General features: G+C 50.2%; 3 protein-coding genes across 3 annotated transcripts; all 3 read right to left on the bottom strand.

The window, feature by feature from the left end:
• Positions 1-1,950: 1,950 nt before the first annotated feature.
• Positions 1,951-4,983, bottom strand: F5B22DRAFT_353518 (uncharacterized protein). The gene is made up of 4 exons (XM_047970987.1): positions 3,891-4,983; positions 3,708-3,845; positions 2,960-3,657; positions 1,951-2,903 (listed from the first exon to the last, which is right to left on the bottom strand). The coding sequence occupies exons 1-4, from the start codon at positions 4,583-4,585 to the stop codon at positions 2,296-2,298; spliced, it is 2,139 nt and encodes a 712-aa protein (XP_047835004.1). The 5' UTR covers positions 4,586-4,983; the 3' UTR covers positions 1,951-2,295.
• A 10,326-nt stretch (positions 4,984-15,309) lies between these two features.
• Positions 15,310-17,648, bottom strand: F5B22DRAFT_633708 (general substrate transporter; the record flags this gene model as incomplete). Its single annotated transcript, XM_047976876.1, has 8 exons — positions 15,310-15,343; positions 15,390-15,693; positions 15,793-16,129; positions 16,364-16,403; positions 16,464-16,857; positions 16,936-17,190; positions 17,267-17,325; positions 17,455-17,648. The coding sequence occupies 8 exons, from the start codon at positions 17,646-17,648 to the stop codon at positions 15,310-15,312; spliced, it is 1,617 nt and encodes a 538-aa protein (XP_047835003.1).
• Positions 17,649-18,532: 884 nt separating this feature from the next.
• F5B22DRAFT_353436 (uncharacterized protein) lies at positions 18,533-22,862 on the bottom strand. The gene is made up of 2 exons (XM_047970986.1): positions 22,576-22,862; positions 18,533-22,503 (listed from the first exon to the last, which is right to left on the bottom strand). Exons 1-2 carry the CDS (start codon positions 22,648-22,650, stop codon positions 18,742-18,744), a joined length of 3,837 nt encoding a protein of 1,278 aa, XP_047835002.1. The 5' UTR covers positions 22,651-22,862; the 3' UTR covers positions 18,533-18,741.
• Positions 22,863-23,871: the final 1,009 nt, after the last annotated feature.

The raw sequence follows: 23,871 nt of genomic DNA, 5'->3' as shown, positions 1-23,871 counted from the left end.
ACGGTGCCTGAACGGTAGAAGGGCGGCTGCATGTCTGGTGCTGTACGATGGCCGCCGAAGCTCGTGGGGTGTGACGCTATAGTGCGACCTACACCCGCAGACGTAGCATACATGACCACCAGTATGCATAGGTACGTAGGTTAAAGAAAAGTGTAATAGGCCGGAACGAGACATGGGCTCTGGGCCTTCATGTCCCCGTTCTTAGCGTCGATTCTGGATGGCTCAGTGGCCAGGTACCGTACCGCCAAGCTATCGACATGGGGTGACGACGATGCAATGAGAATGGGGTCGAGGCCAGTCTGCCGGCAGTAGAGAACAAGTCAGAAGCGCGCTGTTGGCCACTCACAGCACGGATGATGAGGCCTAGAGTATCTGCTGCATTATCTAGCCAGAATGCTAGAGCCTTTTCAGACGTCGCATCGCAGTTGTCTTCCAGTCTCTACTGCCTAAGACATCGACATCGTACGGTCTCTCTCGCTCTCCTCTGCCGGGAATGCATAGAGTCACTCCGACGACAGGAGAACAGACCAAGACCCGCTGACTTGATCAATTGGCCGACTCCCTGTTGTGTTCTGCAACGAATTGGCTTGTGTAAATCGAACTACACAGTTGGGTCGTGCTTACGTCGTGGGGAGGCGCACAGCAGTGGCATTCCAAAGACTGTCCGACGGGGCAGCAAGGTTAGAGGAGGCGGCCATGGCCGGCGTCCATCTACGAAGGACTTCTGGGTTGTGTCTGGTCTTAGGGTAGCATCTGGGGATTAGGGTTAAGTGTTTCGCGTGGTCCACAATGTGCCACACCTAGTGGACATGGACGATCCCCGAGGCGTCGCACAGCTTTTGGATTGCTCCTTGAGGCCCCCCCCTCTCGCAGAGTTACACCAAGAAGATAGAGAGGGGCACCATCAAATAATTCTGCCTACCACCGGCATCTTCTCAATGACAGAGAGGCTCGGTCCCCGCTGCCTTACAGCGGCCTGTCTATGACAGTCAACCTAAGAGCTCTCATAGCATTTACTGAACTTTGGCTGTATGATAACATGCCATACATGTGAATTTGATGCTGTATTCTGGCATCGAAGTTGCCTCTGCGAATGCCCTACGTTTATGAAATACTATCTCAGGTTTGGTAGTGGATTAGAACCACTACTTCGGTGTACCTTGTGTAGTTTCTGACCTCTGTACTGGGAATATGCCTGTACATGGAAATAGGATATGTGGCAAACACTCGAGCTCGACGCCAGCGTAGGACTCCCAAGCTCCACGGGAAAAAATTAATAAATGAAAAAATGGACGCGCGTCGCTACGGAAGTAGCACATTGATTCAACGAGGAACTTATTGCTTCTGAAGGCTTCTGGTTCTCCTAAGTGCGGACAAAGGGGCTTGGAGAACTATGAGGCCTCAGTCTCCTTCAACATTTTGGGCTCGAGGCGAGCCCGCGAGACTAGATATTCCAGCGAATAGCGCACGCTGACTCAAGTGTAGCATGAAATATTCGTATACGGTCGACTCTAATCCGACCTGTTCTAGTGTGACTTGTTCTAGTATCTCCGCTTGTTCCCAGTCGAGAGCATATGTTGGGTTCATGTGAAGTGTTGCCAGCATAATTGAAGATAAACTATCGAGGTAGTAGCCATTTGGTCGTACATTGGGTCACATAGGAACTGTTGGTCGTGTTACGTGTAGTCCTTAGGATAAATTATCATTTTGACGTATTCACCACCATATTGGTCATTCCCAGCTGACCAAGCTGTCTTACATGTCTCCAAAGGCTTCCATACCAGATACTCTCCTGTCCATGTCTAAGGGTATAAAATAATACAGAAAGAGCTTGGTTGATGATAGCTCGCATGTGTATAACAATGGGAACATGGCATACGTTTCCATCGAAGCTTCTATATACTATTTAACGACGCTTTTAGTTTGCTGGGCTAGCAAGCTGGCTAGCTAGTTGTCTTTGTTATAGATCATTTCAGCCCGTGTCTCATTCCCGGCCCCACGCGTGTGGAACGTTTCCCATTTAGCCAAATACCGGTGATTGCTCCTATTCGCAAAACGTTCCAACTATCCTGAGGTCAATTCAAATGCTTGGGAAAGAAGTTTCAATCCATAAATAACATAAGATCCGGAAGATATAATAACACAAGTTGGTTCGGCGGGTGTTTGGAGCAAGAAAAGGCTCTATAGTCGAAGAAACAGAAGCAAGGCAATCAGCGGACGCTATTCGAGTCTTTGGAATACTGCGTCGGTATTTGATGTTCGCGTATAAAGGGAGGTCCACCCTCTTCCAGGTCGTTAACTCGTATGTCCATATGGTTGAGAGGCTTGTGACGGACCGGACGAATGCGGAACCTGAGATAAACTGAATGAGCTACGCTTGCGCTTCAGGCCGGTGCTTGATCCGCTCAATCCATCATGAGAATGGTCTTCACTTTTGTCGGCAGCCCCCTGACCTTGACCGAATGTTAGAGGTCCCCCACTGAAAGAATCCCTTATTGGCGTCCTAGAGCTGGAGCCAGCTATATTTCCATGGAGTGCCTGAGTGAAGTCGTGTGGAGGCGCAATAGGCGCACTCATCTGCGGTATTGAATAGTCCTGGATCGAGCTCCTTATACCAGGTGTTCTTGGCAGAGAAAAATCAATCGGCGCAGTGAGAGGAGCTGAGGGAAAGCTCGTAGAATACCCTGGGGAAGTGCCGTATGGCGCAGTGCTAGCTGTTCTAGGAATGGAGGAGTGGCTAGGAGGCTGGAGGCCATGGCTGGACGAATAAGAGCGGTATTGGTGTCTCAAATCGAGGCCAAGTGGCAGGGTGGCAGAAGCAGCTCTCAGTCGAGACCGTGCTTGCGAGGGCTGTTGAAGGCTTGAGTAATTGATATTTGTTGTCGGCGACTGTAACCCAGAAGCTGCCATTCTATTAGCAAGTTGCCTGACATCATAACGGACTGTAATGGTTTCTCACTTGTATAAGAGCCTGTATCGTAGCCCAACGTGCCACCAGAGCTACTTCCACTTGCGTCTGGCTGATAGACGGAGGTATGCCTCCCAGTGCCTCCAGGGCTGTGACTACTGCCGGAATAACCTGCGTAGTCAATCGAGTCTCCTTTCCATGACATACTGGATCGGAGCGGTGATTGTAAATTATCCGATCTAGACCTGGACATCGTTTCTCGGAGAGAGAGTGGCTGAAGAGGACGGATATGCTGCCGTGACTGCGAGTGCAGCTGGCTCCCCGCATCTAAACTATTATGCCTACCAAATGGGTTTGACGCTCTAGAAGATCCCCCAAGCGGACTTGACAAGTGACTAGAATAGTATCCCCGTTCGTTGGATGAAGGCGACAGGGGAGAGAGTATGTCAGAGCTGGTCATTGTCCCAGAAGGCGTGAACCCGATATTACCAAATGCAGGGCTGAGTCCCGTAGGCGAGAGGTGATCTTCGTTGTCGCGCCTCATTGTGTCAACCAGTAGCGGCCGCATAATATGGTCTGTGAAGGAAGATGACCCGAAATCTACTGGAGGCGTTATGGGCGTTCCTAGGGCATGGACTGCCCCGTAAGGGGAATGCAAGGCTTGAACATTATCGAAATCATCAGGAACCGCACGCATCTTAACCATTCGGTCGCGATCGTCAGCCGTCATTCGCTTGATCTTGGCTCGTCTATGTGTCGTTAGAACTACCAGGATTAGGGCTTGCTATTCCATTCTTACCGATTCTGGAACCAGACTTGAACCTGTCTAGGACTTAAGCCCGGAATTTCACGAGAAAGGCGTTCTCGATGAGCTGCGTCTGGGTGAGGCTGTTTGGCAAATTCACTCATGAGGAATCTGGTCTGCTGGTGTGTGAGCCTGCAAGGTGTTAGTTAAGTCTAAAGATCTGCATGTGTCCCTTACCTAAAGCGCTTCATTTTCCTACGAGCAGCAGTTCGTTCAGCCGCAGTTTGAGGCTGACCCGGGTTTTCATCTTCACCATCGCCTTCCCCGTCCCCTTCTATCATGTCGTCGTCATCTACAACTTCTTCATCTTCTTCCTTGCCGAGAATAGTCTCTTCGTTGCCACCCGCATCGAGGCTAGTGTGAAGATCCTGTTTTGCTGGTACAGAGGTGGGTGGGTTTGATTCAATCGTGACCCTTGCGGTTTCGGCAGATGTCAGTGGTTCGTCGTGGACAGCTTCTGTCTTGATTGCATACGAAGTCCCTGAAACACTTGGCTGGTCTTGAGTTGGGCGCTCGGTTTTAGGCTGTCGCAAACCTAAGGGATCAAGAACACGGTGGTTGTTGCTTGGTGAGCTTAAAGTACTTGAGCTTGTCTGGCCACGCGTGTCCAAATTACTGTTCGAGATACTCGAAGGACGCTGCTGCGAGGTAGCGTCATTGTCGGTACTGGAGTTTGGTACCTGTTCAAACGACTGCCCAAAAATGCTGCTCTCCCCGGGAGGAAGGAAGGAGTAGTGCCCTTGCCAATCAGGCTGTGTGGAAAGCGAGCCGTCGTAGCTGGACATGCGTAAGCCGGTCGACTTGTGAAAGGTGGTCTCAAATTTTCTAGACCAAGGGCTTTGCTCTGTTTCGGGTAGTCTAGTAAGGAGCATTGGAAAATATTTTGCCGCGTGGTCTCGATTGGGTATATTATTAAGTTCCTGCCTTTGACAGCCTATGAGGGAAGCGTTGTGGCAACCAAGAGAAACCGATAGTTGTAGGATAGGCCTTGAGGTATAAGACGATAGAAAAGACAAGTGACTACTTTGCAAACAAGAATAAACCTCTATGGGCTGACTTGCTTCGATCACTCCCGAGGTCCTTGGATTTGAACAAGAAACGACCCAACAAGGTAACCTGTAATGAGTTGCGCCCAAAGACACTATTCAGTGTACAGTGATCTGCTCTCCTAAAAGAGGGTATTGTCGATGTGGGGGAGCAAAGGCGGGAGTTTCCGTCAAGTATGACAAGTTATCTTCCAACGAGGGTCTAGCTAGTCAAAGGGGGGAAATGTGATAACAAAGTTATTGAGAGGGCAAACGATAGATATACGGCCTGAATGGAAAAGAACTTGGTGAAGCCTGTCGCAAAGTTCGGGTCTGGCTGCATATAAAATGTAGACCTCGAACGATGCTTGGGCTAGTGGGGTCGATCGCCTCAAAATGTCGAGGTAGTGGCGGACTCGACGTTATGTACGGATGGGGCCTTGAAGGCTAGTTACCCATGGTCGTAGTAAAGCACTCTTACGAGGGAGCCCCTTGCTCTTTGAAGACGATAGGAGGTGGGATTAATACCGAACGGTACCGCCTTCCCACGGAGAAATGTCTCGAGGGAACCCGGACATGAGCAGGGGCGCCACGCGCTGCGACTACGTTGGAGACGGCCAAAAGCCGTGCTGCTTCCTTTTGGGTTAGCCTAGACTACTTGATACGGTATTGACCAGAAACGGTAGCGGTATTGGGAAGAGACTGGAGCAAGGCCGTTCCAAGGCTAGGTTTCTCGGAAAGAGGTGTACGGTATTTGGCCTAGTCAAGTCGCAGTGAAGAAACCGTGTAAGGGGGCAGCTGAGCCACACGCCCTGTGTCTTGGACAGCAGCATCAGCGACAGCCTCCGAATTCCAGCGACATCGAAGTGTCTGGTTCTCGGCTGAATGGCTAATGCCGTGTTATGGAGGTGTGCCTAAGGAGCAATAGAAAGACCCTTGCCGTCACGGCCCCCAAGCGACCGGAATATCAGTAGCAACTAGTCTTGGAAGCACTGCATATGAGAGAAAAGGTACCCCGAGACATGGGACCTGCCTAACTCTAATACAATATTCCCTACAGCACGTAGGCATTACTATAGTCCTGTAACTCTGACATGTCTGCACGATGAGGCAATAGTTCTATATCCACTTCACGCCAGAAAGAGAAAACAAACATATGTCCAACGGTACGCGAAGGCAAGCAGAGCACACAAGTCGGGGCGTCTATGCGCCACCTATTGGCTAGCCATGATATGAGGTGGGCAGAGATATGGCGGATGAACGCATAACGATAGTTAAGAATGTTGAGAGGATAAGCCAATAGGAACTTAGGCATCTAAGTGGGTGTGCACATCTGAATCTGCGGGGATGGTCTCGATACTTTTACTTAGGATTACATCCGAATCGGTAGCGAGCGAGACATGATGTGCGAGTGGAGTGGACCACGAAATGCGCAAGGGGGTTGATTTGTGATGGCCGCCTATGAACCCCAGAGGGACTACAAGGAGTCAACCATGAGAAGATCACAGAGATCTTCCTTGTTAAAAGGTCAGTACGCGCCTGGGCACAGAACAAAGCTGTAAGTGCTTATGCTTATTAACAGGTCTACGGTATTCAAACCCGGATGCGTTCAATTAGACTACTTCAACCCGTTGGTTCAAGTCAGTTCCCTTGCTTGTGTGCATCGATGGGCAAAGGGACTCACTCTCAGAAGTTGACTGATGAAGAGAAGGGTGGGCGAAGTTGGCATCGAGCAGAAGGACTGTGAGTCAGACCTGATAGTGAGCCATTGGAAGTTGTCTGGAATGATTCTACTGCTCAAGAAAAGGGTAGAAGTTCGGTAGGGCTACAACCGTAGATCCAGGTATTGAAGGGTTTGTGGCGAGTTGCTCCGAAGAGCCGTAGCCTGATATGATGTGTTACCAGCGGAGCTTGGTGGGGCATGGTGTGACGGCATCAAATAGCCAACTCCTTCATCTTTTGCATGTAGGATGTAGCTAGGCATATCGTAAGCATAATATACTGTAATCATAACGGCACGCGTCCGGGTCTCTGACTCCATGACCCTCCTGGACGAGCCGCGCGGAAGAAAAGGAAAGCAGGTGGATCACGAGGGGAGTAGCGCTCTCGTCAAGATGCTCGGGTTGTGGGATGTTTCGATGATGGAGCTTACGAACAGGGACCAGGCCTTTGTGGGAGATGAGATGTACCCAAGGCTAGAATGCGTTGCCTGCATGGTTTATCAGCACCGGCAGCGAGCACTATTAGGGCCCTCCCAAAGGTGCAAAGGGGCTTCAACGGCCGACCCTGAGAAGAAGTCGATACATAGCCTAGAAGGAGTTTTTTTCGGTGCTAGCAGCTAAGTGCGTGTAGGTACGGCGCCAAGAAGTGCCGGCGGAATATACCTCTGCAGCAAGGGTATCATCAGCCCGCTGCGGTTTCATCAGGGGCCTAGGGCGATTTGCAGGCTCAATTGACATGGGTCTGAATGGGGACACACCATCGGTACCGCGATGCGGTCGGCCATTGCCAAAGACCAGCTACAATGTACTTGAAAGAGACCGAGCAAGTGGGAAATTGTGTCGAAAGCCGGTGGTACTGCGCGCTTGTGAGGCACCTTCACGGCGCCAAGACTCTGACGAAGGTTGCCCTATCAATTTTAGGTACCAGGAAGGGAACATCGCGGGATATGCGGGCGCGCCCGGCTTCCCATTATGGGGCTATGAGCAGGAAACGAGAGGAGATTCTTTTATTGCTGTCGTGGACCGTCTCATGGTCCATAGAATACGAGGCCCAAGGTGGAAGGACAACGCGCTGAAGCCATCATCACATCAGGCCAACAGTGCCCGGCAGCGGTTATCAAAGTCAAGGTCTGAGACGGCACCGAGTCGGCCTGGCATGCCATGCGTCTATCTTTGAAATGGGTGTTCAGCGGTGTGAGGCTTGATCTGATCAGTACATCGCCCACCCTGATAACCGGAATAGAGATACTGATAGAGGGCGGACCATTCAGAGGGACACAAGAGGCGAGACTTCTTCTTGCCTGGGAATGGGATGACCTGCATGGACAATACGAACGCGGCACTTGCCTAACCTGAAAGAAATGCTGTAAAGCATCTGTGAGAAGCCGTCGATCAACTAGTTGACTTGATCGACAGTATGGATAAGTTAGGTAGTGATCCTATTTCGGAACACCCGCCGCACTCGCCTGCACCAGGTAATAGGTACATGTTGGTGAGCAGCAGCAAGTTACATACACAGTAGGTAGTATGTATGTATCTGTATAATGTAGGCAGGATGGGATGGGATGATACGTAACGGAGAGGGAGGTGGTATCGCCGGTACTTGAGGTATGTAGGTATGGTAAGATTGAGCAAGACGCCAAGGTACCTGGTACGGGTACTACAGGTAGGAGGTAGTAACCAGCCTACATACTTCGTAGGTAGGTAAGCAGCTATCAATCTTCGAGGCGCATATATGTAATTAAACCGCATCACTGCTTCCATTCCACAGCGTGTTGGGACCGAGTAGGCACTTGGGCAGAGGTTTATTCGGCCGTGCTACCTTGTCAGACCTGTGTGGCCCAGGGAGAGAGACATGACCTCGCTGATGCTGTACGTGCCGCCCACCCGATTATATATGGTGTCGAACCGGCGCTGTTACTTGTTACTTGGTGTCCGGTATGGCCTTGACAGCTTCGTGAGAGAGGGCAGCGAAAGGGCAGAGAGGGGTGTGGTTTGAGATCGTCGTCGCCGAGTGGGCCGCGTATTGCGGTACCTGCATATCGGTGTATCGGCTGGGTTCTCCGAAAGGAAAGCATGGGAGACAACGGAGCGAGAGGAGATTTGGTAATCATGGTGCCCGGTCGTGGTTATCGCAGCACCATCGGTATCAGTATCAGGGTTTCAGCATAATCTCGTGGTCTATAGCACATCGCATTTCGGAACCACCAGATGCCTTCACACGACAATGTCACCGATTTATTACTACCACCTAACCTACATAATGTCATGTCGCGTACCTGAGGCTAGTGCACCAGTGCCGGCAGCTGCTTTTCAGCTGCCAGGGAATAAAACGGATCATCCCCGGCCAGTCAGCTAGGTAGTTACTTTACTACCTCCCTGGTAAGTACTGTATCGAAAGATGCAGGACTGTTGGCAGCATCTAATGTCAGCAGGGAGTGTGTACTGTGTATGTGTATTCCTTTACCTACCAAGAATATTTCCTGCGTCTTGCTTGCCCTCGCGCCGTACATCGTCAGCCTACATAGTAGATAGTCCTACATCCTTATTCCCACTAGGTACCCTACCTCCGCCGTCCTTAGCCTAGTACCTTCCCTTCTCTTCGTGGTGATATGTCTATAGATCGCGGGATCTAGATCTTACGTTGCCCCCTTCAATAACCCATAGCTCCGAGGATGGATTCTTACTGGCTTATTGCACGTCTCGGTAGAGCCAGCCGTCCCGAGCCAAAGTATGCGCCTTGACACCACATAGTACCGGTAGTACAGTAGTACCGTATGCTACGATGGTCAGGGACATCTTTCGAACACAGTAATCCTTAATAATTATAAGGCTGGAGGCCCATTCGGCGCCACCGTACTGTACGGACGTCGTGCTGGTCGACGACGAGGGGCTACTGACTAGAATTCACTAACACTCGCTTCCCCAGATTCGTGCAGCTAATAACAAGAATCGTGCGAAAGGGCACTGCCTAGACGAGTCTACATGAATACCATCTGGGTAGTCGGAATGCCGTGTGGCGCCTGCTGGCCATACTGGGCAGGCCCAGACATAAGAGTCTGTTAAAGCGGCCCAATAAAAGCAGCTAAATCTCCAATGAGGCTTCAGGCACGGGCAAAGCTAGCCAAAGCGGCCATTGCTATCTCGGCTGGCACTCTGCTACCCACGCATGGAGATTGGAGAGGCAGCTCATCATTGGCGGGAAGAGGGCCTGAACATGGTTGTCATTCTCAACTGCCGATGGTGCATTTTCAGCTGCTACCACAGAGAAATATTCAGAATGCAGTATTCTGGGATCAACCATGTAGTTGAGAAAAATACACGACTGGCAGTGCTCTACCCTCCACCTAAGGTGGACTGCCAACTACAGAATATTGGAATGTAAAACACACGGGTCGCGAAACCAAAGGGGAACTCATCATGGCCAGAGAAGGGTGAGAAGAGCGCTCAAGCCGGAACGCTGGCCGGTGCTGCCGGTAGGCTAGAAGCCCCAGTAGCGTGCAGTCTAAGTTGCTAGACACGACTCTGCATAGATCAAATCGTTCAATGAGGTCTAACTCGCCTTGGGAAAATGCGCACTCGACACAGAGGCCGCGAAGATGACCTTGACCTGGCAGAATCGGGGCCCGACTAACGTGAGCCGGCATATGACGGGATGTACTTGACGACACTGCCCTCAGTCACTTAAAAATAGACTTCTAAATTCGCCTCAACGACCTGAGGCGTCGTAAAATCATGACAACAATGGGACTGCAAGGATAAGGTATTCTGCTCTTGCGACGAGTGTGTCGGTTTCGGAGCCTACCTGGGCATTACTAAAGATGTAAGATCGCGAGCGAGCGAGGGAGTTCGGGGGGAGGGGGGGGCACAGACGATTTCTCTTGTTTCTTTTTCCCTTCCCCATTTCTTCTTCGTCTCCTTCTTCTCGGTGATGATTGGGCTGCGCGTGTCGGGTCGCTTATACCTCTCATATACATTGTGCCAAGCGCAGATCCCACAATAACGGCGTCAAATGCTGCCAATAGCAGCACAGATAGCAACACTTAAGAGGTATCTTTCGTAGCAAAGTAGGATCTGAGGGTGACAACCGTGATTCCGAACTACAAATGTCGGTATTCAGAGCTGTACTATCCACTCAAACATCAATGAATCATCCTCAAGTACTGTGAATCATAGCCAAAGTGCACTCTGCTCTGTGGTGCAGGGGTTACTAAAGGTACCGTAAGAGCATACCTACCGTTGCTAGTACCGGTAGATACCTGTACTTTATATATGGGCTCACACTAGGAGTAGGGTATCTCTATGTACTCGCTACCTCCATAGATATACATACCTGTCTACCTACTACATGTACTGCTACATGCCTACTTAGGGAGATAGGGAATCAGCTGTAGGCTGTGCCCCATGTAGCTTGGAAGTACCTGGATAGCTGTAGCTACCTACATGGAGCTCGGTGCTAGGTGTACTTCTACCTTATATGTACCTAGCCTTCCTGTAGGTCGATATGTACCGATGTACCGTAGGCACACTTGACTGGAGCACAATGTGGGCCGCGGCATTCGCTGTCTCGCCTTGTGCGGCTATACTAACCTAGATAGGCAGTGTACGTTTTCCACGCTAGAATCCTGGGCTTGGCGTACCAGCGTGTGGGAATAATGCCCCCTCCAATATCAGGTGCAGCGCCAGAACAGTAACCACAAGACGCATTCCTCTGTATCAGCCATTCCAGAAGCCATCTCGATAAGCCCATTCCCGGCCTCGCTCGTTGCTTCAAGACTTGCGCCGACGCCCCCCCCCCCCCTCTCCCTCCCCCCAGGACGCCGACCGATAACATTCGATCGTCAATCCCCGAATCACGCCCATCATCCTGGGGGATTGATTCCTTGTGTCTTCGTCACTGTCATCATCATCGACCTTGGGACCTCAAGAATCACAGTTCGCCCATCCCCAGTAGATACACGCTATGGGGCCATCCCATGGTCTCAACTGTGCGACTGTACTCAATACCGGTAGTCCCCCCCCAAGCCCCAAGACACCTGTGAGTGTCGAGGCGAGCAGAGGTGGATACAACAACGAAAAGATTCGTGTTGTTCTGTTCTCAGACGCCGGACGCACAGTACTAGGTAGCCCTCCTTGCGTAGCAGTGTACTGTAAGCCGGTTGTCAGATCGATTTTCCTGCCACTGAGAGTATCGTATGTACGCGTCCCAAATACCTACTCGATCAGAGGAAGCAGGGTATGCATCATGAGGAGGTATGGGTAGGTAGCGTGCGCCACCACCGAGAGGGTGTGCATGGGTTGTTTCGCCGCTCTTCTCCCCTAATGAAAACAGCCTCACCACCACCACGCTGCCGCACAAAGCGGCTTCCAGATCACTCAGCTCGGCTCACCTACAAGAACACGGCGAAGACTACCTCGACTACCTGGTGCCCTTGAGTTCTCCTCGTTCGGGTGGATTCTTCACATCTTCACACCCCAATGCAGCTCTTGCTCTTCCTCCAAAGCTGCCACTACTATGGACCGAACACCCTGTGCTTTATGAGCGCCCCCCCGAGCTGCTACAGCCATGTATTGCCGTGTACTCATTGTCACGAATCTACGCGTCAGCGTGTTTGTCGCACATTTTCCATCCTCTTTGCAATGGCCTACTACACTAGGTAGGTGGAGTACTACGTGTCGTGCACATGGGCTTGTCGCAGAAGCTGCAGCCTCCCAAGCAGGGGCTAGCCCCTCCAAGCTGACAGGCCTTGATCGTGGCCGATCGGGTTTTCAATGGCCTGGGTTCTCCAGGCAAGTTGCAGTGGCAGGCATGTTATGCGAGAAATTACCGGGGCCCAACGGTTAAGCGGGATCGTCGCCAGCCACAATACCACCCTACGAGATACGAGTACATCAGAACAGAGATCAGGATTTGCTAAGACACCCACCTTCAGACTCAGTGACTACTCGCAATGCCTTGGGCCAGTTTATGCCGGTTAACTTTGGAAGACAACTTCCGACAACAGAACTAGCGCAAGCAAAATCTTCAACGGGCCATCCCCACTCTAGGAAAATACTAGGAAAATACAGCCTAGCGGAGAGCCTTGCGAATTGACCTGGCAGCGAAGCCGTGAATCTAGCCATTCCGCAGGTACTTCGTTTCACGTACTTAGCAAGGTATTAAGTAGTAAGGGGCACCAACGCCAGCCACTTTCTAGTAGCGGAGCGCCCCGATGCGCATACCCACATTACATCAAGATAGGCACGGCATCTTGAGATTATATGTCATTTTAACTTTCGATCAACGCCCAAAGACATCGTATCAGCCTACATGTAAATATACTCTGTACCTCCTAGGTCTGTATATATTTTCTAGCTGGCATATGTGATCAGCCTCGACGACATCTCAGTACGGATAGTCGTAACCGCTAGGAGAACGCCATTCTCGCATGAGCTTCCTAAAAATAATGATTTGGAACTTCTCTGGGCCGTCACATCGAGATCTGTTTTGCATTCCGTTTCCTACCTAGTGACCTCAAGATGCCCATATATGTCATGGTTTGTTTTAATGCCTCAGTGAGCTGTCCGCACGCTCTATCTTGGGGACGACACAATGTGATTAATAGTATAATTGTTTCCATCTTCCAATAGCTATCTTCACAGCAAGGGTCCCCGGATCTTGTATGCCAACAAACAACAAGCTTTTTCGGAAAGAAGACCTTACTAAGTAGTTTGCCTGCAAATCGGCAGATGCGAGGCGTCTTCGTCTACCTCTACGTAGAAAGTATCGGGCCGATGCGTGCCTTGATACACCGATGCCTTCCAGTGATCTTGGCGTAGCATAATGCAAGCCTTGTTGAGGTCTTTGGTGTTCTCTAATGACCACACCCTAAGCGCAATACAACAACCAAGGATACCGCAGGCCAGATGTTGCGTTGACTGTTGTCTATTCTCTCACGATCGCCGATTCCACAGACTAGTGCTAACAAAATAGCACTTGGAAAATGGCCTCCCGCTGGTGTTACGACGGTGGAGTAGCGCCTACTCGAGAATGACGCTGACTCGGAATGCAATTAGTCTACGAACGGTTAACTTCACCATCTGACTATTTGAAAGCGCTTTTCTAGAATATTTCCATACGTGTTTGAGTGGCTCCGTTTTGAACACTTGGAACACCGATGTTACGCGCTATCCAAATTCCAAGCATTACACAGAGGAAAGAAAGCTCAATAACGCCACACACACACGGTTCATCCATTACCCTGCAAGGCTCAGATGGCTTGCCTGTTCCTGTCCATGTTCCTGGCGTGCTCAGCGACTGAAAGGTGAGCAGCACAGCAGAAATGCGGGGGTTAGAAGATCCACAGCATCCAACCTGTTTTCCCCCAGTAAATGATCTTTCGGTGTCATATTCGGATATAGCCATTTTTTCCCCTTCGTCTAGAGAACGCTCAGATTTCCCCACATCATAGGATATCTGTGTTTCTGCGATACAGTGCAAACGATAATGAAGCCATCTTAAGAGCTGTGCGGGCCATTGCATCCCGCATAAATAACGCAAGGCTCCAACGATCCAGGAGTAGTGATGATCGAAAATCCAAACAACCTGCCAGCTGATTGAAACGTTCCGTCGCCTAGTACCTCGTATTAGGTAGGCTCTCTTAGTCACTCTACCTGACTCAAACAGCTTCTTCCTACCTCTTCTTATGAGATACTATGGTATTTTACGGTCTGTCTGGGTGCGGACTAAAGCCGCCGGCTGAACACGAACGCAATGCTATGACTGCCCTGCTGTTTATCACGCCTGTCCAAAAGATACATTCAACAAAACGGTTCCACGGCTATGGCATTTTCAAACCAACATTTTCCCGTGTATGACACGATAACGGGGTCGTACGAATAGTATTCCTACCACTTACGCAACTATTACATTCCTATCAGCTATAATGATGGGTCACGAGATGACCCAGACGGGAGAGGAAGGTAGGGGAATAAACTTGGAAACGCTCCGTTCTCTCTTTATCAACCTCTGACACCCTGTTTTGCCGATGGTGTGTATACAGAACTATATGACGAGGTACCTGAAGTCGTGTGAACACGGGGGCGCCTCGGTCCACGTGTCTCCGGATTTTCGAAGGTCGCGAGGACGCGCCTTGGGTGCAAACATGTCATTCACTTATCCGGATTGAACACTGATTCGAGACATGTAGTTTCAGGCCTTATAAGCGGCCAGATAAATTGGGTGTGGTTATGTTAGCCCATAAGGGGGGTGATTCCCTTCCGTTACGGAAGGGTGAGGTGAGGCGCCTTGGATAGCTCGTAGGCGGCCTCATTTGACTTCTACTCTTCAGATAATGTCAGTCTATCTTGTATTGAATTCACATTGATTCACGCGTAAGTTCCACGCTAGGAGCATGTAACTATCTAGAGCTATTCTTCTCTCCTAGTAAGGAGCCATTCTACTCCGGTGATTCCTACTACGGTGTGCTACTACTAAGATCTTCCGGTCGGTAATGAAGCGGGCACCAGGCAAAGGATAAAGTATCTATACTCAATGGAAATTATCGATAGTATGTATTTTCATATACCTCGCTGCTTTTCTCTCAGGGGTGGAATCATACCGTCTCCAAAAGCTTAACCTACACGTTAGAAGAGACTTAACATAGAGATACCCCTGAAAGAATACAAGGGAATCATTTTATGTTTGCGCGACAGAGACGTTCATTTTTATGCAAGTGGTCTTTTTGGCGCATTAATCAAGTATTACCTGTATAACCTTGGCCATCGTTACCATCAGTATACCATCCCTTCACTCCTCCATCTATTGTCTGGTATCGAGATACTATTTTCTTTCTTTCAAGGATAGTTAGACTAGGGGATCATTTTGGAGCCCGCACAGAACCTTCTATAAGACACGCAAGGAAGGGGATTCGCGAGATTTTTCAGCATACTCGTCTGCATCATCATCTACACTTCTGTTGAATGCGTTTGGAGCTGGAGTGTCTTTACCGCTCGTCTCTGCAGTGTATGTATCATGAGGTTTCCATTTAGCTGACGTACGAGGCGTCGTTTCCTCGAGCATCCTGTTAACTTGCTCAAGTGTAAGGCCCTTAGTCTCAGGGATAAGAAACCATGTGAAAAAGAACGCGGTAGCGCATAGACTGCCCCAGATGTAGAAGACTTTGGCACCAAGGTTGCCTTTATCCTTGTCTACCATATACGGCGTAATCAGGCCAATAATAAAGTTCCAAAGCCCTAGAAATGTCGAGTTAGTCAGGGAGGTGCTGCGAGGATCGAGTAACCATAAGCTCAAGTGGTCTTAGAAGACACTTGAAGTGGGTGAGCATTACTGACAATTACTTGCAGTTGATAACGCAACTCCTCGAGCTCTGATCGGAAGTGGGAAGATTTCGCCAACGAGAACCCATGCGCCAGGTCCCCATGTGATTGCAAAGAAGACGATGAAGACACATATGAAGGTAATCATGACTGAGAGCGCCGCGGTAGAGTGCGCGATTGTGCCTATAATTGCAACAATGAACTGACAGATTGTCATGCCGAGTGCTCCCCAGAGAAACAGTGGTCTGCGCCCAAGCTTTTCAATTGCCCAGAAGGAGATTGGTGTCGAGAATACGTTGACGAGAGTCGTGATGAGGGAGATCTGGAATGGATCTTGAATAGTTCCTAGGTCCTGGAAACTGCTTCCTAATTAGCTTGAGCTTGCACTCATCAACGCCTACCTTTCCATCATCACGCTCAATTATCATGACCGGTGCGCATCTTTTGATGTCGACCTCGCATTGCTCCTACCGGGAGAAAAAAAAAATCTCAAGAGAGGTAGTAGTGTCAAGACCTACTATGAAAAGTCAACTAACTTCTCTCTCCAGGACAACGTGTAGAAGCAGGCCACTGTTATTGTACATACCAAGGTAGTTCCGAAATAGAAGACAAAATTGACTCCAGTCCTAGACGTTTACCAATCAGCATACTCCTCTAAATACAGGATGTTCTGGGAGCGCGCAAACCATTGCTGCATCATCTGAAGAGAAGTCCCAAGGACAGTACGCCGCAGGTGGCTGGACCCTTTTCTTAAAGAACCCCGGCCGCACGCGAGCCATGTACTCCAATAACCGCCAGGAGGTACGAGAGAATTCTCGTGCTCATAATTAGCAATAATCTCAGAAAGTTCGGTCTTCACGAATTCGCTCGTGACAGGTTGGCCGCGTAGTCGAGATAAAGAATCGGCGGCACGGTCGAGATCTCCTTTGCGGACGTAGAACCGTGGCGACTCTGGAAGGAAAGACAAGCCGCCGGCAAGAACCAAGGCCCATACCATCTGAATAGCAATCGGGATCCGATACGAGCTGGTATCGGCACGGTTCTGAGTTGCATAGTCGATCGCGGAAGCGAGCAATAGACCTTTGCAACACGGTTAAGACAATAATTACTTCATGAGGAAAAACGGAAGTAGGGATGGGCAAGAACAGGTAAGCTTACCAATAGTAATACAAAATTGATAGCCCGACACAATAGCTCCACGGACTTTGCGAGGCGCGATCTCGGACATGTATAGAATGAGTATCGCGCTGACCCCTCCGACACCTAGCCCAGCAATCGCACGGCCGATGACAAGAAGAGGCAACCCTGCTGAAGCCACCTGGAGAACGACACCTATAAGGAACACTGCGCAGCTTCCGAGGACGGTGGCTCGCCGGCCGCATAGATCGGCAAAATCACTAGCAACGAGCGCCCCTTCCGTCAAGAGTAGTAGTATCAGCATGCCGCAGCTCATCACGAGATTCGAAGGAGGGTAAAGGGGGATACCCACCAACAAATGTACCAAGTGATAGAACAGATGTGATGATTGCCTTAGAGAACCCGCTCAAGCTATGGAACACGTTGGAGTTAGTAAGTTGCTAGATAAAGAAGGGATTCAGCTCATGTTTCGGCAGTATGTAGGAGCAATATGGCCCAAAACCTGCCTAAAAGGGAAATAAATGACTCCAAAGAACTAACCTCGTCGCATCCGGACCCTCAATCTGCCTGATGAAGTACGGCATCCCCATGACTCCGTTGATGTAGCCGCTATCGTAGCCAAAGAATATCCCCCCAAATGCCGAGAAGGCGCACATGAGGTATGATTTCAGGGTGACGGGAGCCTCGATTCGATCCGGGTTGGCCGAACCTCTGAGGGCTCCACGGTGGGACATTGTCTACAACTCGACTTGCTCGGTCCGATAATACGTTGATCAATGTCGTTGAGATGTAAACCATGGCAATATTATAACAGTTTCAATTGAAGCTAAGAACAATCTTGATGAATCTTTCATAGGGGCTAGGGATAAGGAGTGCGGGAAGTAGGTGAGTAGATATTTTGATAAGAAGATAGGTTGACGAACACAAGGAGACGTGTGGAGCACATGAATTTGCAAAAAGAAGATCTTGAGTCAAGCCCTTTTTTTTTTTTTTAATTGAGTTCATGGCAAGTCCATTGTAGTTAGATGTCCTCGGTTCAGTTTAACGAAGGAAAGACCACTTACCTCAAGGCAAGTGCCGAAATACAGCTGGCAGGCCAGGAGTAAACCTACACATATAGGTAGTCTTGAATTGGCTTCATCATTGTACAGAAAGCATGATGGTAACGCAGACACATGAAGCCTCCTCATAATGCCCAAACCTCGAACACAGCTAGGGAAAAAAATTGCCAACTCTAGAGAGCTCTACGGTAATCCGTCTCGAAGATTAGGTGGGTGTTTGATGAAGATGATAAGCAAGCCTGCCAACGCCTAGTTAGCTTACGCGCGTACCTACTATTTTGTTTTATTTCATTTTGGAGGAAAGAGGTCCGAGTTCATTTTCCTAATTATATCATAATTCATAGGTAAGATCTAGTCTCGAATCTCGACTCTCCAAATCCCCAGTAAGGGACGACCGATCGGTAAGACCACGCAATATTGACCGGGGTATGATTAATGGTAAGGGTTCTCATTTATGGCTATCGCGCCGTAGCACTGCTATTAAGTATACATTCAATTCAGGTGAAACTTGTAATGCAAGCACGACTCCGCCTGGGGTGCTGATATAGATCAGCCCACTACAGTCTGCACTTGTCCGATTTTACAAAACGCCATTTGTATATAAATCCGAGAATCCCAATTCGTCGTACAAGAACGCCGAGCAGAACGCGCGCGATCACAGAATCGCACTTCCATATCAAATCGTTGTGGATGACCATCATGATACAATATTCGACATCGCATGTGAATGCAAAAATGAGCTGTACCTCAGCTCGGCTCGGCTCGGCTAGCCCACGCACGTCCACTCAGCGAAAACGCACCACCGCGCGGTCCGATCCGCCAGGACGAGGCCGCGCCAAACGCCTCGCTCTGAGCATTTGATAATCGTCTCCCAGGTACCTCCATCACTAGCCTCATCTTCGGCGCTGAAACTTCGTCCGCCGACGCCGATGCCCCTTCGCTCCTCTTTCCTCATAAGCCTCAGGATCTTGCCACCTGGGGTTTGGATGGCTAACTTAGCTGGCTTCCTGCCCGCTATGCTTCCGGTCGCTGAGCTGGGGGCCGATGCCGCGGCGCTGCTGGTCATGCTCATAGCACTAGTTGGTCGCGCGAAGGGAACTGGGCTCGTACCACCCGGGTTACTTGAGGCACCGTTGCCCAAACTGGAAGGGTGTTGCCGGATGGCAAAGACGAATGTGTTGTTCAAAGCGAGACGTTGGCATTGCGGCTGCACAACGTATATGTCGTGACGCTGGGCATGGGGTGTCGGATGACGTGTCACGAACTCATAAGGCGGATTCTCACCAGTGTGGATAATGGGGAGCGCGAAGGCGAGAGGATGAGGTATATCCTTGATGCTATGCATGAGACCCCTTTTGCCAGCATAGACTTTCAAGATGCCTGTGCCCTCGTCTCCTGGCAGGAGCGCTTTGACCGTGTAGCGTTTCATACCGTTGTACCATTCTGCCTGGGCCAAAGCCCGCTTTTTAACCACATCACCACTCTCAAAGCAGTCTCCGTCCGAGTCGCGCGAATAAGCTCGAACTTCAACTTCTGCGGCTACCTCTACATCATCCGGCACGTTGAATTTTATGTGCAGCATTTCCAAGTCCTCGATTCTGGTGAGGGATGTATTGAAGTCAACCATGGCTATGGTGTTTTTGAAATACGGCGGACAAGCGCCTGGCAAGTTAAGGAGGGTTTCGTGGGCCACAGGAGGGCAGATGTGCTGCTGCGCATGATGTTCTGGAATATGCGTCCAGCAAAGCTCCGTAGGCCTAGTCAGGAACCACCAAAACTCAGCGGTTCCGCTGCCAGCGTTCGAATAAAGGCCACGCCGAGGGTTAGAAGGACTCGCCAGACAACAATCTATCATACGCCATTCATCATCAACAAGTACGGCATTCCACCAATGATTCGGCCGAGGCATAATACTAGTTTCGGGCACTTCGCCAGGAGTCTTCAGGTAGCCCCGAACAATTTCAGAGTGAATGCCAATAGCAGCACACATCTCATGAACCAGGACTGCGTACTCCTCGGCGCATGCTCGCCTAGTCTGTATGACCCGTCGTGTGTCAACTTCGCCTTCGAAATCTTCCTCCCAATTGACTTGTTCAGCAACCCAGACGAAAATGGCGCGGAGCCGCTGCACATCGCTTCTATATGGGCGACAGACATAAGTGGTTGCGAGTGTTACCGAGGTTGTCATTGGCGGTAAATTGCTGACAAATCTCGAATTTTTGTCAACTTGGCTAAGATTCAGACCTTGGTAGTTGATCGGTTCCCGAACCGGATGCCCATCCGCGCCCTCATCTCCCTCAATACTCTCATAAAGTTCATCGACAGGATCAATTGCGGGATAGTCCATCATCTGGCAACGATCTCGTCGCTCGTTGCGTTCATTCTTGCTTAAAGTGTTAGACCGGTTCACATCACGTCGGATTTGGACCCAGTCTATTCCACTGTCAAGTCCCATATCACGAGCGGCATCTCGACTCAAGTTTGTCGTACTGAGGCCACCTGCAATAGCTGTAATGCCGTCAGGCTTCGAGCGTTTGGTCGGAGATGAGTGCAACGATGCAGAACCAGTTGCTATACTGCTTCGGCCGGATGCAACACCGGTTTTTGTCGCATCTAATATTCTTTTGATGAAATTCGCCTTCTTAGGTTTTACCTCCGCTGGATGTACAAGACCCCCAACATCAGCAATGCCTACCTCATTAAAGCCGGCTTGCGATTTGGGTCTCATGGCAGATGTCGAGTGGCTTGGATGGTAAGAAACACCAGTAAACGGCGTTGTAGGCCGATTCGGATCCCAATCTTCATCACCATCCCTGAAATCTAGGGCACTTCGTACCCGATTCTTTCTTGCTAAACTGCCTGCACTAGTTGAGCTTATTCCACCAGCAGAAGTGCCACTCATTAGGGTGTGGTTAGTGCTTTGGGTGTTGGTGCTGGTTGTTGTCGTGCTACTTTGATTTCCCGAAGAAGAATTGGTGGAGTTGGTCTTTGTAGTCGCGGTTCTGCCTATAAGTCCTACTTCGTAAGACGACTTCTGCTTGCGTAGACTGCGTTCTTTACGGGGATGATCGCCCATTGAGGACTTCGGCCGTGTTATATGATGACTTTTGAGTGGTGGGGGCGGCGCAGGTTCTACACCAGGACCGACGGACACCATACTCGATGTATGCTGGTGCATCCTTCGAAGCCGAGACTCCATCCTTTCTACATAATCATCGAGCTGAGGAAGCGGGTGCTCCTCTTTGTAACCACTGTGAATAGTGCTCTCCTGTGACGACTCACCACCACCGCCATACGATTCATAACCGGAATCTTGGTGAGTAAGTGCCATGGAAGTCTGAGGCCTTGCCTGCTTCTTACGGGATCGTCGATGAACCAAGTCAAAGGACTCTGGAGACCATGGGTCAAAAGCAGGCTCTGGAGAGCCACTCCGCCGTGGCATACCTAATGCGTCTAGCTGTTCAATTACGCCATCCATCGCCTCACGAAGGGGTGAAGGGGTAAAACCGGCACCTGCTGGAGAAGGCGGTACTGGCGAGACTGCGCGGGGCGTATTGTATCCCCGCGGACGGGATCGGGCATCATAAGACGCATTTGAATTTCCTCTAGTTATGAGGCTACGGTGAGGAGGCGGGGCGGGCGGTGGAGGCGATTCGCGCTCTGCCCCTGGCCGATAGGGCTTAAAGCTAAATGAAGGAGCTGGAGATGGTGCTCGTGACTCAAAAGCTTGCACCTGCGGCGGCGCAGGTGAAGGCGCTCGACTACCATAATGGTGTATTACAGGCGGTGCTGGTGAGGGTGCTCTGTGGTGGTTAGGCACGTGAGGTGGAGCGGGCGAAGGGGCCCTTTGGCTATAGGAAGAGATATGAACTGGAGCTGGAGAAGGAGCTCGACTATGATAGGAACCAACATAAGGCGCTGGAGAAGGAACTCGAGGTTGATAAGAGTCTATGGGAGGTGCCGGCGAGTGGGCGCGAGGGTTATACTCGAGCATTCGAGGCGGAGCTGGGGACGGAGCTCGTTCTTGATAGGAAGAAGCATACGGTGCTGGTGAGGCTGCACGATGGTGTGCATTATGAGGTGCAGGTGATGGCGCCCTCGAAACATATTCGCGAGCCTCAGGGGGTGTAGGAGCATGGGCAGTCTTCCCGCGAACACTATTCCGGAAAGAACTAGCAGAGTCTTTTCTAGAGTCTTTTCTGGGGGGCGTAAAGGAAGGCTGTCGTATAATTTCAGGTTGTTTTGCCGTCGTGTAATGGGGCGCCTTGGCATATGCCTCGAAAGGCTTGCGAAAAGGTTTCGATTTTGTTTTTTGCAGGCTGCTGGTTGGGCTGGGCGTGTTGCTCGAGGTCAAAGGGCTTATCGACCTACTAATGGGCCGGAAATCGTCAGGCAGCACTTCGACGAAATTGGACGGGAAGACGCCAACAGTCTTGTTGCGCCGTAGCCTTCCGGTCCACCATGAGCCGTCGCCTGCATTTAGGCACTCGATCAGGTCCCCCTCGATGAATCCCAGGTCTCGGGTAGACTGCCATAACGAAGTCTGTCAGCACACCGCCGTTTGACTCAATATTTGATTTAATTATGAAAAAAAACTGACCTCTCCTCCCCACGAATAGACAGCTCTGCACCAGCACGGGAACCGTGTGGGCAAGGGCGGCGGTGCTGGGACCATTGTCCCCGGGTTCCTATTATAGGTAATGAATGGGCTTTGTTTGAACTATGATAACAGTCGTCACGTTCCGTCGTTCCAGGGCCGAAATGTAGGATCACAAAGGCGATCGTGGACTGTGCGTCACGAAGGTAATCCGGCCTGTTGTTGTACGAGATGCAATCTCATCGTCTTTCGGATAATGAAGCGTCTTGCAGCAGCTTAGTGATGCTTTTGTAGGGAGATGTAACGGACAGGCGAATCTGAGGAGCGATGATGACGACGCTGGGCAAAGATGCAATTCGCTATCGCCTAAAGAGACTATAGTAGAGTTGTAGAGCATATAGATGATGATTATTCTCATATATCGCGATGTCTGGTTTCGCAGGGCGAAGTAACAGACACACACAATAAGGGACGCAATAAGGGGGGACCAGCCTGCAAACAGATCAAGCGAAGGCAGAGCACAGGCGTGGTTCCTGTCGGCTCTCACGATGCATTTGGAGACGGTTGGGACAGGGTTCGGTTCCATGAACTGTCTGCCTGTCCACATCACACTGCCTTGCTGCCAATAAAATGCAAGAAGTAGTGGGCGGATGGGAGTTCGCAGGCTTCGCGTAGTCAAAGTCACTTGGTACCTTTCCAAACAGAGGGGTCCTATTTACCGTTGCCCAGTAACGGGGGTCTGAAACGGGACAGTGAATGTGGGCCACTAACTCAGTTAGGACAGCCACTGACGGCAGCCAATGACTGACCCCATGACCCCATGACTTGTACATAAATACCTACTCTGCTACTGCTCGATGGATATGACGATACCTACCTTCAAAGTCTGTACCACTACCACACTGACATACCTGCCTATGTAGCGAAGACAGTCACCATGAGGACTTACATATAGACTAGAGTAGACAGCATCTAGAATGTAGATACAATACATACCCCTACGAGAATTCAGTAACTACCAATATGACCTTTGACCTACCTATCTATTAATATATGCTTTATCCAAGATCTATTTATCTATCTAGGATAGGGATTCCGTTGTACTATATGCATCCTTGCGGAACTTTTTTCTCAATTGGTGCTCACGAAGTAACAGCCTAGTTACACGCAATCAAGCATCACGAGAAACATGATCGAATTATAGCAGCAGAAAGGAAAAGAAAAGAAAAGGGTTTCCTCTTCTGCTCCATTCGGTTGCCCCAGCACACTAGCGAGGACTAGGACCAAGCCTGGGTAACT

This window comes from Xylaria bambusicola, assembly GCF_022495145.1.
Source record: "Xylaria bambusicola strain CBS 139988 unplaced genomic scaffold F5B22scaffold_4, whole genome shotgun sequence".
In the NCBI taxonomy this organism is placed as follows: Eukaryota; Fungi; Ascomycota; class Sordariomycetes; order Xylariales; family Xylariaceae; genus Xylaria; species Xylaria bambusicola.
This window is presented reverse-complemented; position numbering and strand designations above follow the sequence as displayed.

Bases quoted from the DNA above. Each gene is read 5' to 3' on its own strand.
- F5B22DRAFT_353436 (XM_047970986.1), bottom strand. From the start codon at position 22,650: ATGGTCCCAGCACCGCCGCCCTTGCCCACACGGTTCCCGTGCTGGTGC. The intron at 22,504-22,575 runs GTCAGTTTTTTT...TCGTTATGGCAG, and splicing joins TCTATTCGTGGGGAGGAGAG to TCTACCCGAGACCTGGGATT.
- F5B22DRAFT_353518 (XM_047970987.1), bottom strand. From the start codon at position 4,585: ATGCTCCTTACTAGACTACCCGAAACAGAGCAAAGCCCTTGGTCTAGA. The intron at 3,658-3,707 runs GTAAGAATGGAA...AACGACACATAG, and splicing joins CAAGTCTGGTTCCAGAATCG to ACGAGCCAAGATCAAGCGAA. The intron at 2,904-2,959 runs GTGAGAAACCAT...ATAGAATGGCAG, and splicing joins CGATACAGGCTCTTATACAA to CTTCTGGGTTACAGTCGCCG.